At 45.5% G+C, this 12053-nt stretch overlaps 1 protein-coding gene across 9 annotated transcripts in view; it reads right to left on the bottom strand.

Moving 5' to 3' along the window:
• The window catches only part of DDX4 (DEAD-box helicase 4), a 120263-nt gene that overhangs the window by 49897 nt on the left and 58313 nt on the right, over positions 1-12053 (bottom strand). For all 9 annotated transcript variants that reach the window (XM_053298256.1, XM_053298258.1, XM_053298257.1 and 6 more), the window contains one exon: positions 4020-4162. In XM_053298256.1, the coding sequence (XP_053154231.1) occupies positions 4020-4162 (143 nt within the window). The remainder of the gene's footprint in view (positions 1-4019; positions 4163-12053) is intronic.

The raw sequence follows: 12053 nt of genomic DNA, 5'->3' as shown, positions 1-12053 counted from the left end.
GGGTCACCACAATCGCTCTGGTCTTGTCCTGTAGGAGTTTTGCAATAACCCTGTGAAATAGGGGGTAAGGAGGATACAAGTAAAACATACTTTGTGTCCAACGTTACTGGAATGCATCTCCCCTGGATAGGTACCCCTCCCGCATCCTGGAGCAGTACTGACTACATTTCTTGTTCTCTGATGTGGTGAACAAGTCTGAGTGCCCCAGGCACTGAATTGTTCCTCTAGTAACTTGGGTTTGAGCTCCCCACTCGTGTTGATGTAGGGCATTTGATCTGCTTAGTGCATCTGTAGGACATTGTCTTGACCCTTTATGTGGATCGGCATCAGGTGTATGCCTCTCACGATGCACCGATTCCAGATCTGAAGGGCCAGATGGCACAAAGGCTTTGACACCGTGCTGCCCTGATTGTTTATATAGGCTATGGCAGTGGTGTTGTCCATCTGTAGTTTTATTACACAGTTGTACATATTTTGCTGAAAGGCCTGCAGCACTCTGAATGCTGCGAGGAGCTCCAGTAAGTTGATATGGTGTCCGGCCTCCCGGGGCGTCCACAAGCCCTGTGCACTCTGGTTCTCTAAATGGGCTCCCCATCCACTCATGGAAGCATCCATGGTTAGCGTCCGAGTGGGTATTGGTATTTAGAATGGGATCCCCGCTTGTAAATTCACATGTCTCGTCCACCACTGTAAGGAGTCTAGGACCCGGTTTGAAATTTCTAGGCATAGATCCTGGGGATCTACATTTGGCTGGAATACATTCGGGTACCACAGCTGTAGTTTTCGGAAGCGGAATATGGCATAACTTACTGTTGATGTGCAAGAGGCCATCAACCCCAAAAGCACTTGTATCGAGCTGGCTCTTTGTTGGGGATTGGCTTGAAAGAGTTCCACGATCTCTCGAATGCGTGTGAACCTGTCGAGCAGGAGGAAAGCTTTTTGGAGTCCCATGTCCAGCACTGCACCTATGTATTTCAGGCGCTTTGAGTGAGTTAGATGAGATTTCTCCCAATTTATCCAGATGCCCAGCTCGCACAGAAGAGTTGTCACCATTTGAATATGGATGCTCAATTGTGCCTCGGTCTTTGCTGTTAAAAGCCAATCATACAAAAATGGGAAAATCTAGATTCCCTGTACACGAAGATAGACTATGGTGACAGTCATGCATGTTGTGAATACCCTTGGTGCTGTCACTAGGCCGAAGGGCAACACATTGTATTGATAGATCTGAGTTCCCAGTGTGAAGCGCAAATATTTCCTGTGTGACTCCTGTATGCCAACGTGGAAGTGAGCATCTTTCAAATCCAACGTTGCAATCCATTCCTCCTGGTGCAGAACGGGTAGGATCGCTTGCAGCGTTATCATTCGAAATTTTCGCACATTGAGGTTTAGCCATCTGAGATCCATTATTGGGCGGATGCCGTAGTCCCATTTCGGTATCTGAAAATACCTTGAGTAGAAAATCCTGACTGTCTGAGAGCCCACTGTACCGGTGAGATGGCTTGTTTTTCCAACAGAACTTTGACTTCCTCCCTCAGCGTCTGCGGTGTATTTTATGCCTGCAAACTACAAGAGAGTTTTGAATTCGATGGCGTAGCCTGTCTTGATTATTCGCAGGACCCACCGGTCTGATGTTATATGGTGCCATGCCAGGGCATGGCTTGCCAGTTTGATGGAATTCCTGGTTTGCAACAAGGTAGTGTTGTACCTTGTGGTCAAGCTTGGTATTAGTTTTTGTATTGGTTGGGGATGGTTCAGTTGCTGTTGGCTTGGTTGCTGTGGGCTCAGGGAATGATCAAAGAGACAAAGACTTTGCGCGATTGGTTCTCTGTGGTTCAGTCCACAGCCTGGTTGGTGAAGGAGTCACCTCTGCAGCTGGAGTCCCCTTAAGTCTTTTGGATGTCGTCGCAGTGACAGGCAAGGCAGTCCTCTTCATAGGGCTGCTGTTCGGCACCGAGGTTCTCTTAAATGGGTTTGGCTTTGCGGACTTAGATGTGAAGCCCAACCCCAAGACCTTAGAGATTGTACATTTGGAGGTCAGAGAAGTCTCCAATGCCGGGAGTTTAGACTGCATTCCTGCAGCTCCCGGCACAGCAGCAGAAGTGGAGGGGCGGAGAGCGTCCTCCATTAAGGCGACCTTAAGACACACCGCTCTTTTCTTAAGCGTCAGCTTTGAGGAACTCTTACAGATAGCACAAGAGGCTGTAGTGTGCTCCTCTCCAAGGCACAAAAGACAAAGCTGATGTCCGTCCATTGAGGGGAGCTTTGCCCTACAGCGGATACACTTCTTAAAGGTGTTTTTTTCTTTAATAGGAGTACTCATGGGCAAAAGTCACTTGAGTTCCTTGTTATTAGAGTTATTATGTTTTACTTTTGTTTTTGCTTTTTGGGATTGCAAAAACCAGTCCTGGGTCAAGCCGAAAGAGAGAATCAGGGACCTATGTGAAATCATTTGAGTTGCTGCTCGTTTGTGCTGTTCCGAGGTCTAGCCACTGTTTAGGTAATGGCCGTTTTTATGATTAAAGTTGAGGGGAAAGCAAAGAATGGTCGTACGTTCAGTTAAAGTCCGCATTCAGCCTAAGTGTTAATAGTAAATCAAATTGTAAGTGTTTCTTCCAAGGAGCTGTGAAGTTCCCGAGGTCCGAACGCATCGGTGGTCAGGAAGAAACTGAACAACAGACACCTAACTGCCTCAATAGTTGCTGCACGGCTCCTGCGGGGGCAGTTAAAAGGCATTGCGAGGAGCGAATGAATACTACCCAATACAGTCCTGCGCAGGTGCAGAACCCATTTTTATAAGTGTCGAGGCACTCACTATCCAGATCATGAAGCACAGAAGCACATCAATATGCTATTGTGTCAAACCTTAATTTTTTTAAAGAATCTGCAAAGAACTATGATTTAAGTCCATATTCTTCTTGTCCCTGGCAACTAAAAACCTGAACATAAACTATACTGAGTTATGTTCCTTCCCACACTGCCGCCTCCTATCACCCAAAGGCTAGTGATCACAGATATTTAAAAAAAATATGTTTAAGGGTTTCCATTACCTCCAAAAGATAGCATAGCTAAAGCTCAAAATCATGCTTTTTCAGGATGAGATGCTATAACCTAAGGACTACCATGAAGTCCCTCATGTTGTTATCTTTTACATTCCAACAGATGGGACCTCCAAAAGATCATAATCATCAGCAGTTCTCAATTCCAGTGGCATAACACAATGGAGATGTTTCTTTAGTCTTTCAAATCTTTGATAAGATATAAAACCATTGTGGGGACCCTGTTCAGTTTCTCTACTGTAAGATCAGATTTCAAATCATGGTTTGTTTTGGAACTCTGGTTAGAATAAGCCAGGATTTTTGAGCTTGAAAAAAATAAGCAATCCTGGCTTGTTCTTAACCAGAATTGGTAGAATTCTTTCAACTCTCATGTACCGGGGTGGGGTGGTGGGGAGGAGACGAGTGCGTGCTCCCAAGACTCAGAAGTATTTTATAAAGCCAGGATAGACAACATTGTATATCTGAACCAAACCAATATTTAGATTTAACTAATTGTTTCCTTCAGCACTTTGAAGTTTTCAAGCAACTATTTATAGGGGTGTGCAAGTTCTGGAGTCCCCCCCAGTCCGGCACGGGGGGACTGTTACTTTAAGCGGGGGGGGGGTGGTACTTACCCCCCCGCCGCTCTTCCCCCTCTGGCGCTGGTCCCCGTCGTTGTTTCTAAAGGGTTAAAGAGACGAGCGCTAACTAACAGTGGCCCACCTCTTTAACCCTTTAGAAACAACGACGGGGCCAGGGGCAGCAGGGAGGAATTCTGCCGCCCCAAGAAGATTTTTCAAAGGAAGGGCGGCGAAGGGGGGGGAAGGGCGGCGGAGGGGGAGTACCACCACCACCCCTGCTTAAAGTAACAGTCCCCCCGCCCTCCCGAACCGCCGGACCTCCGAACCGGTCCGGCGGTCTTTGGAATTATGCCCGGACCGAACCGTGCACACTCCTAACTATTTAAGAGAGAATGCTAACCAATATTGCTGGTGGGGGATCTAGTCCTGAAACTTCCACAAGGATGTTATCATATTTGTCAAAGTTTATCCCTGTCTGGTAATGAGCAAAGATGGCATCTTCGTTATCTGGTGGTGGTGGTGGTACATAAGTCACTTTTGGACCTGCAAATACAAGCATGCAACAGTTAAATTTCAACACTTAAAAGGAAAATATACCAAGTCCCACCATATTCATATACACTGAACACAAAATTTCTATTCATGATGCTTTGAGGAGCAGAATATAATCAACTGTATCTTCATTTTGATAGACCATGACCATTTGTGAGAAACAAGAACACCTCTCATTTTGCTTGCTGAGTTGTCACTCAAGCTTTTTCAATGGTTAATAAAAGCAATGGGTTTTCTTTTTTAAAGGCTCCTGATCTCCTACATCTGAAGTTCTTTCAGGCACCAATACATTTAAGTGATATAAACAAAATACCCCCGTTTTATCAAGACACTTGTTTTCTCAGGCTTTTAATTAAAAGTTTAAACTGTTTGTTTTTATTCTGTGATTTTTTATTATTCTGTGGATTTTTTTAAAAAATTCTATTTGTTGTATTTTGGATTATGTACATCAAGCAGTATATAAATTCAATAAATAAAAGTATATATCTCCATCCATCCAAGGATTCACACTTTTAAATGTTTGCACAAGAACAAGCAAGCTGTTGTCATAGCTTTTAGTATGAAAAGCAGGTCTTGATAGCATAGCTGCTCATGGAACAGAATGGGAATATTAGGCGATTTAAAGTGTGCCCTGATAAGGTATATTCTTCTTGATCTTAAAGTTTTCATGTTTCCCACAGCCTTTACTGGCACTTAGTTCTTGCTCTTTCATACAATATAGACTTTGAACATGATAGTTTAAAAGTGCCAGCTCCCCTAAAGTCCAACACCAGGATTTAACAGTAGCAAATTAATATACTTATTCCAAAAGAGAAATAGAAAAGAATGTTAATGCTTATTATCAAGACTACTTGTTGGTGGAATGGAGGGTATCCAGTGTAGGTTCTCTCTACTCACTCACTCTAGAAACAGGACTTGTGTAAAATGGCATGTTGTCAAGAGCTGGATGGAGAAAATGCCACGCAGTTTCCTAGACAACCTGTGGCAGAGACTACAACTATGAATATTCTTAAAAGAAAAACCCACAATTGCAACAGCAATTAGCCCTCAGGCGAGGACGTTTGTGTCAGAAGTCAGTGAAACCCAAGAAAAAGGACCATTGGTCACTTACCGTGAAGGCTACTTCTTGCTGCTGGAGTTAAGGACATCTCACGTAGGTTATCCTCCCAGGATGCTCCAGAGGGCAGGACAAAACTAATTAAGTGAAGCCTTTAAGAGGCATAAGAGGATAGCCCTCCCAGTTTGGTGAGCCATCTTATCTTATTTATTTCTCTATGTAAACCGCTTTGGAAACTTTTGTTGAAAAGCGGTACGTAAATACTTGTTGTTAGTCAAGCCAAGCTTCAAGAAGGAAGAAAAATAATCAAGAATAGTTTAAAAAAACCAAAAAACAATGGAAATGATATGCAGATCAGTAGCCGTGGGCACTCAGCATGTGTTAAGATGTCCTCAACTCCAGAATCAAGAAGCCACCTTAACAAGTGACCAATGCTCCTTTCTCAGCTGCTGGGCGAGGATATCTCACATTGGACATACCACAGCTGAAGACCTTGAGAGGGGGGCGTCTCCAGGTACTGGGGCAGAAGGACATGTTGCAGCACATGCCTGCCATTGGCAACATGATAAAAATGTACGAGGTGCAACTTGTAGTGCCTTGTGAATGTGGATGACCACATTGCTGCTCTGTACATGTCTTCTAGTAGAGCGTTCATGTAGAATGCTGCTGAAGTAGCAGAACATATGGAGTGTCCAGTAATTTTAAGCAGAGTAGGAACGTGTTGAACCTCATATGCCAGTGAAATGCACGCCTTGATCTACCAGACTAGGACTGATTCAGACATTTGTTGACTCACTGATGCTGGTAGGAAGGATACAAAAAGCGCCCCCGTAGACCGAAAGGAGAATGTCCAGGATAGGTAAATTTTGAGGCAATAACATACATCCAGCTTGTGCATTTCCTTTTCTCTGGGGTGAGAAGGCTTTGGGCAAAATGTAGCTAGAACGTCTTGGGATCTGTGAAAGATGGAGGCCACCTCAGGACGGATGGATGAGTTCAGTATCAAAGTTACTGAATCGGGTGACAAGATGCAAAACCTTGGGTTGGAGACAGGGATATGAGTTCAGAAACTTATCTGGCTGAGGTAATAGCCTCTAGGAAGGCCAGTTTAATAGAAAGGATGCGTAGGGATATTGAACATAATGGCTCAAATGGAGGGGCATGCAGCACTCTGAGGACCTTGTATAGATCCCATGAGGGGAACCTGTGGACCACTGGAGATGAAGACAGTATGGCCACCCTCAAGAACCACTTCAGGTGTGGAAGAAAGCTCAGCCCTCTTCCTTTGAAGGGAGACATCAAGCTGACTAGAGCAGTGGCGTGACACTTGATGGTGTTAGCTTTTAGGCCCTTATCCAAACCATCCTGCAGGTACAGCAGAAATTCCACCACCCCACAGTTTTCCACTGAGAGCTTGTGTCGTCTGCACTACTGGAGAAATATGCGCCATGCAGAGTGGTAAATTCTATTGGTTGATGTTCTTCTGGATGTGAGGATCGTGTCCAGGACTCGCTAATCATAACCATAGCGACTTAGGATGCTGCACTCAGTCGCCAAGCAGCAAACTTGAACAGTGCCAGGATGTGATGAAGTTCCAGGCCTTGCCTGAGAAGATACCTTTTTTTTTTTTTAAAGGAACCACAGACCATCTACCACTAGGAAGGGGATTTCTGTGAACCGCATTTGGTGTGGTCAGTAGGTAGCCACCAGTATGACCGGTGCCCCTAGTCGGCATAGTAGGCTGCTGAGTACTGGAATTGGTGGGAAAGAATTTAGTAGTTCCCTGGGCCACGGGGCTGATAGGGCATCCACTGCTTCTGCATGACGACACGGGAAGTGAGAGAAGTGTGGAAGGTGAGTGTTGAACTGAGATGTAAAGAGGTCTACTGTTGGGTGACCCAGAGCCTGGCTGAGTAGGGAAAAGACTTTTGAGTCAAGTCTCCACTCCATTGGGTGGAGCTCATCGGCTCAGCCAGTCGGCTTGTGTGTTGAAGTGAGGTGCTGACATGGTGAGCCAGGAGAAAGGACAGGTGTGTTTTGGCCCATTCCATCAAGAGTGTTGCCTCCTGGTGAAGGGACTTGGGAGTGGCTGCCGCCCTGGCAACTGATGTGCGCTTTCACTGTTGTGTTCTGTACTAGGAGGTCCTTGTGAAGTATCATCTTCTGGAATGCTATGAGAGCCAGTCGGATGGCTCACAGCAATTTATGTTGTGTTGTGCCTCAAGAGGTGCAGGAGCCCTGGGCCAACTGGGTTTGGCAATGTGCTCCCCATCGGTTGTGACTAATATCCTATGCGGAGGTCTAGGAACGTTCTGCCTTGTGACAGATGCAGAGATTGTAGCCACTAGAACAAGGAAGTTTTGACTGGGCAAGGGAGCTTGACTCTGGCCTGTTGTCTCTGCGCAATCTCTGTCTCATGAGGTAAGAGGAACTATTGCAAGCAACGTAAGTGGAAGTTCACCCAAGGCACCGCCTCCCTGGTAACATGGTAGGAGGAGTTGTGCAAGAGTGAGAATCGGGACCTTCTTGAGGGTCAGGTCATGTTGGGTACCTAAGAACATAAAAACAACCCTGCTGGATAAGGCCCAAGGCCCATCTAGTACAGCATCCCGTTTCGCACAGTGGCCCACCACCAGATGCCCCTGAGAAAACCACAGGCAAGAGTTGAGGGCATGCCCTCTCTCCTACTGTTACTCCCCTGCAACTGGTACTCAGAGGCATCCTGCCTTTGAGGCTGGAGGTGGCCTTTAGCCCACCGACTAGTAGACGTTGATAGACCTCTCCTCCATGAAGTTATCCAAACCCCTCTTAAGCCATCCAGGTTATTGGCTGTCACCACATCTCGTGGCAGAGAATTCCACAAGTGGATTATGCGTTGTGTGAAAAAGTACTTCCGTTTGTTGGTCCTAGACCTCCTGGCAATCAATTTCATGGAGTGACCCCTGGTTTTAGTATTGTGTGAGAGGGAAAAGAATTTCTCTCTCTCCACTTTCTCCACACCATGCATGATTTTATAGACCTCTATCATGTCTCCCCGCACTTGTCTTTTTTCTAAACTAAAAAGCCCCAGGTGTTGTAGCCTAGCCTCATAAAAAAGGTGCTTAGGCCCCTGATCATCTTGGTCGCCCTCTTCTGCACCTTTTCCAGTTCTACAATGTCCTTTTTAAAATCTGGTGACCAGAATTGTACGCAGTACTCCAGGTGTGGCTGCACCATCGTTTTGTATAAGGGCATTATAATATTAGCAGTTTTATTTTCAACCCCCTTCCTAATGATTCCTAGCATAGAAATAGCCTTTTCCACAGCTGCCACAAACTGAGTTGACACTTTCAATAAGCTGTCCACCACAATCCCAAGATCCCAATCCTGGTCAATCACTGACAAGTCAGACCCTATCAGTGTATATGTGAAGTTGGGGTTTTTCTTCCCAATGTGCATCACTTTACACTTGCCAACACTGAACCGCATTTGACATTTTGTCGCCCACTGACCCAGTTTGGAAAGATCCTTTAGGAGCTCCTCACATTCTGTTTTGGAATTCACTAACCGAAAGAGTTTGATATCATCTGCAAGTTTGGCTACCTCACTGGTTACCCCTGCTTCTAAATCGTTTTATGAATAAATTAAAAAGCACTGATCTCAGTACATCCCTGGGGGACCCCACTTCTTACTTCCCTCCATTGTGAAAACTCTCCATTTATACCTACCCTCTGTTTCCTGCCTTTCAACCAGTTAGCAATCCATACATGTACTTGTCCCCTTATCCCATGACTGCTAATTTACTTAGGAGTCTTTGATGAGGAACTTTGTCAAAAGCTTTTTGGAAGTCCAGGTAGACTATGTCAACTGGATCACCTTGATCCACACACTTGATGACACTCTCAAAGAATTCCAAAAGGTTGGTGAGCCAAGATTTACCTTTGCAGAAGCCATGCTGGTTCCCCCCAGCAGGGCCTGTTCTATGTGCTTTACAATTTTATCCTTGAGAATGTTTTCCATCAATTTGCCTGGAATGGACGTTAAGCTAACCGGCCTGTAATTTCCCGGATTGCCCCTGGATCCCTTTTTGAAAACCAGCATTACATTTGCTACTTTCCAATCCTCCGGTACAGAGCCCGATTGCAGGGATAATAAGTTATATATTTTAGCAAGGAGGTCGGCAATTTCACATTTGAGTTCTTTGAGGATTCTTGGATGGATGCCATCTGGCCCCGGCGATTTGCTAGTTTTCAGTTTTTCCAGACAGTTTAGAACATCATCTCTTGTCACTTCTATCTGACTCAGTTCTTTAGCCTCCATTCCCGAAAAGCCTGATTCAGGAACAAGTATACGCTCAGTATCATCTGCCCTGAAGACGGACACAAAGAACTCATTTAGCTTCTCTGCAACCTCCATATCCTCCTTAATATCTCTTTCACTCCCTCATTGTCTAATGGTCCAACTGCCTCCCTGGCAGGTTTCCTGCTTCTGATGTATTTAAAGTAGTTTTTGTTATCCCCCTTGATGCTTTTAGGTAAATGTTCCTCAAACTCTCTTTTTGCCTCCCTTACTGTCACCTTGCATTTCTTTTGCCAGAATTTGTGTTCCTTTCTGTTCTCTTCGTTTGGACAGGCCTTCCAATTTTGGAAGGAAATATTCTTCCCTTTTATGGCTTCCTTGACGGTACCTGTTAGACATGCTGGCATCCTCCTGAACTTAGTGGTACCTTTCCTCCTTTTGGGTATGCAATCTAACTGGGCTTCTAGTATTGTGGTTTTGAGTAAACTCCATGCACTCTGAAGTGAAGTGACTCTCCTGATTTTCCCTTTCAGCTTTCTTTTCACCATACCCCTCATTTTGGAGACGTTTCCTCTTCTGAAATTTAAAGTGTCTGCCTTAGACTTCCTTGGTGATTCTCTCCCCACATTTATGCTGAATTTGATCGCACTGAGGTCGCTGCTCCCTAAAGGGTCAATGACACTGACATCCCGCACCAGGTCTTGGGCGACACTCAGAATTAAGTCCAAGGCCGCCTTCTCTCTTCTTGGTTCCAAGACCAACTGTTCTAGGGCACAAGCATTCAGCGAATCTAGAAATTTGATCTCTCTGTCATAACCTGTCTGAATTTACCCAGTCTATGTGTGGGTAATTGAAGTCACCCATGATTACAGCCCTGCCTCTCCTTGACGCCTCCCTGATTTCCTCCTGCAACTCCCAGTCACTGTCAGCGTTTTGATCCGGAGGACGATAGCACGTCCCCAGTAGCACGTTTCCATTCAGGCCTTGTATTGTCACCCACAGGGTTTCTGTGGAGGACTCCAGTCCACCTAGGTTATCTAGCTTGTTAGATTCTATCCCTTTAACATACAGTGCTACTCCACATCCAAGGTGCTCCTCCCTGTCCTTTCTATAGAGTTTATATCCAGGGATAACAGTGTCCCATTGGTTCTCACTGTTCCACCATGTTTCTTTTATGCCCACTAAATCTATTTCTGTGTTAGCAACCAAGCATGATGGTAATAGCTAGGATCTTATCTGTGCACTCCTCTGGTAGGAAGAGCTGGTCCTTGATTGTGTCTATGAGCACCCCAAGGGGTTGGATCTGTGTGGATGGTGTCAGGTGGCTTTTGACCATGTTGACAAGGAAGCCATGAGAAGAACGAATGTCAAGGATGGTATTTAGGTCGCAGTTTGCTGATTCCCTGAACGGTGATTGGATGAGGAGATAGTCCAGAAAAGCTAATATCCTTATCTTTTGAAGTCTGAGGTGTGCCCCCAGTGGTGCCAAGACCTTGGTAAAGATGATCCTGGGGGCTGAGGATAGGTCGAACAGGAGCGCCATGTATTGATAGTGTTGGCCGTTGAAGGGAAAGCAGAGCAGGTGGTGACAGTCTGGATGTATTGGAATGTGCCAGTACGCCTCTGTGAAGTCGACTGAGGCCAAGTGATCTGTGTCATGTAGTGCCTCTGCTATGGAGCGGAGCGTTTCCATGCGGAACTTCCAGCGCTTTACCCACTTGAGGTCTAAGACTGCTCTGAACGATCCGTCTTTTTTGGATACGGTAAACAAAACAAAGCAGATGTCCTGGCGCTGCTGAGTAGATGGATTGCCTGTTAAAAAGGGCTTTATGTTTTTTGATGGGATTTGGAGCAAGGGGCAGGCATGAACCAGTAACTGGAGCGGGCTGTCAATTCTAACTTGCAATCATGAAGAATTCAGAATCCATTTGTCTGATACTGAGGCATCTCAGGAGTGAAAGTGAAGTGATAGGCGAGCTCCCATTCTGAGCTAGTCAGGAAGTTTGTCATGAAGTGGTTTGGGTTGCTGGACAAACTGTTGTCTCTGAGTTTTTTCCATTGAAGCAGGGTCTATTCTGGGCAGTGTGTTCTTGAGTCTCTGCCTTTGGGATGGAAGCTGGGATGAAAGGACTGAAATGGCTGTTTAAATTTTTGTGTAGAGTGCTTGTCGTCCTTACGTATGGATGATGGAAGCTGCTTCTTCATGTCTGTAGTTTCTACCAGGACCTCCTCCGTCCTGGAGGGCTTTGTTGCCAAATGGCTTGGATGCACTAAAGGTGACTGCAGAGATCGGAGTGTGATGTTATATAAACCTGCCAATGTTTCAGCCACAAGATGCATCTGGCTACCACATTATTGGCTGTGGCAAGTGCCCCGAAAAGTACTGAAAAAGCTTGGGCCCTTTTGAATCTTCAGGAGAATCTCCCTCTGTCTGGTTAGATCTAGCAGTGGACACTGAAGGAGTTCATCTGTCCAAAGAAGATCTGGAGATCATGGATACTGCTGTAGAGGCTCGAATAGAGAGGGAGATTCTCACAAAGTACCAGA

The sequence above is a fragment of the Hemicordylus capensis genome, chromosome 2 (assembly GCF_027244095.1).
Source record: "Hemicordylus capensis ecotype Gifberg chromosome 2, rHemCap1.1.pri, whole genome shotgun sequence".
NCBI lineage: Eukaryota > Metazoa > Chordata > Lepidosauria > Squamata > Cordylidae > Hemicordylus > Hemicordylus capensis.
Note: the sequence above shows the minus strand (reverse complement) of the source record. Positions and strands in the feature narration are given on the sequence as shown.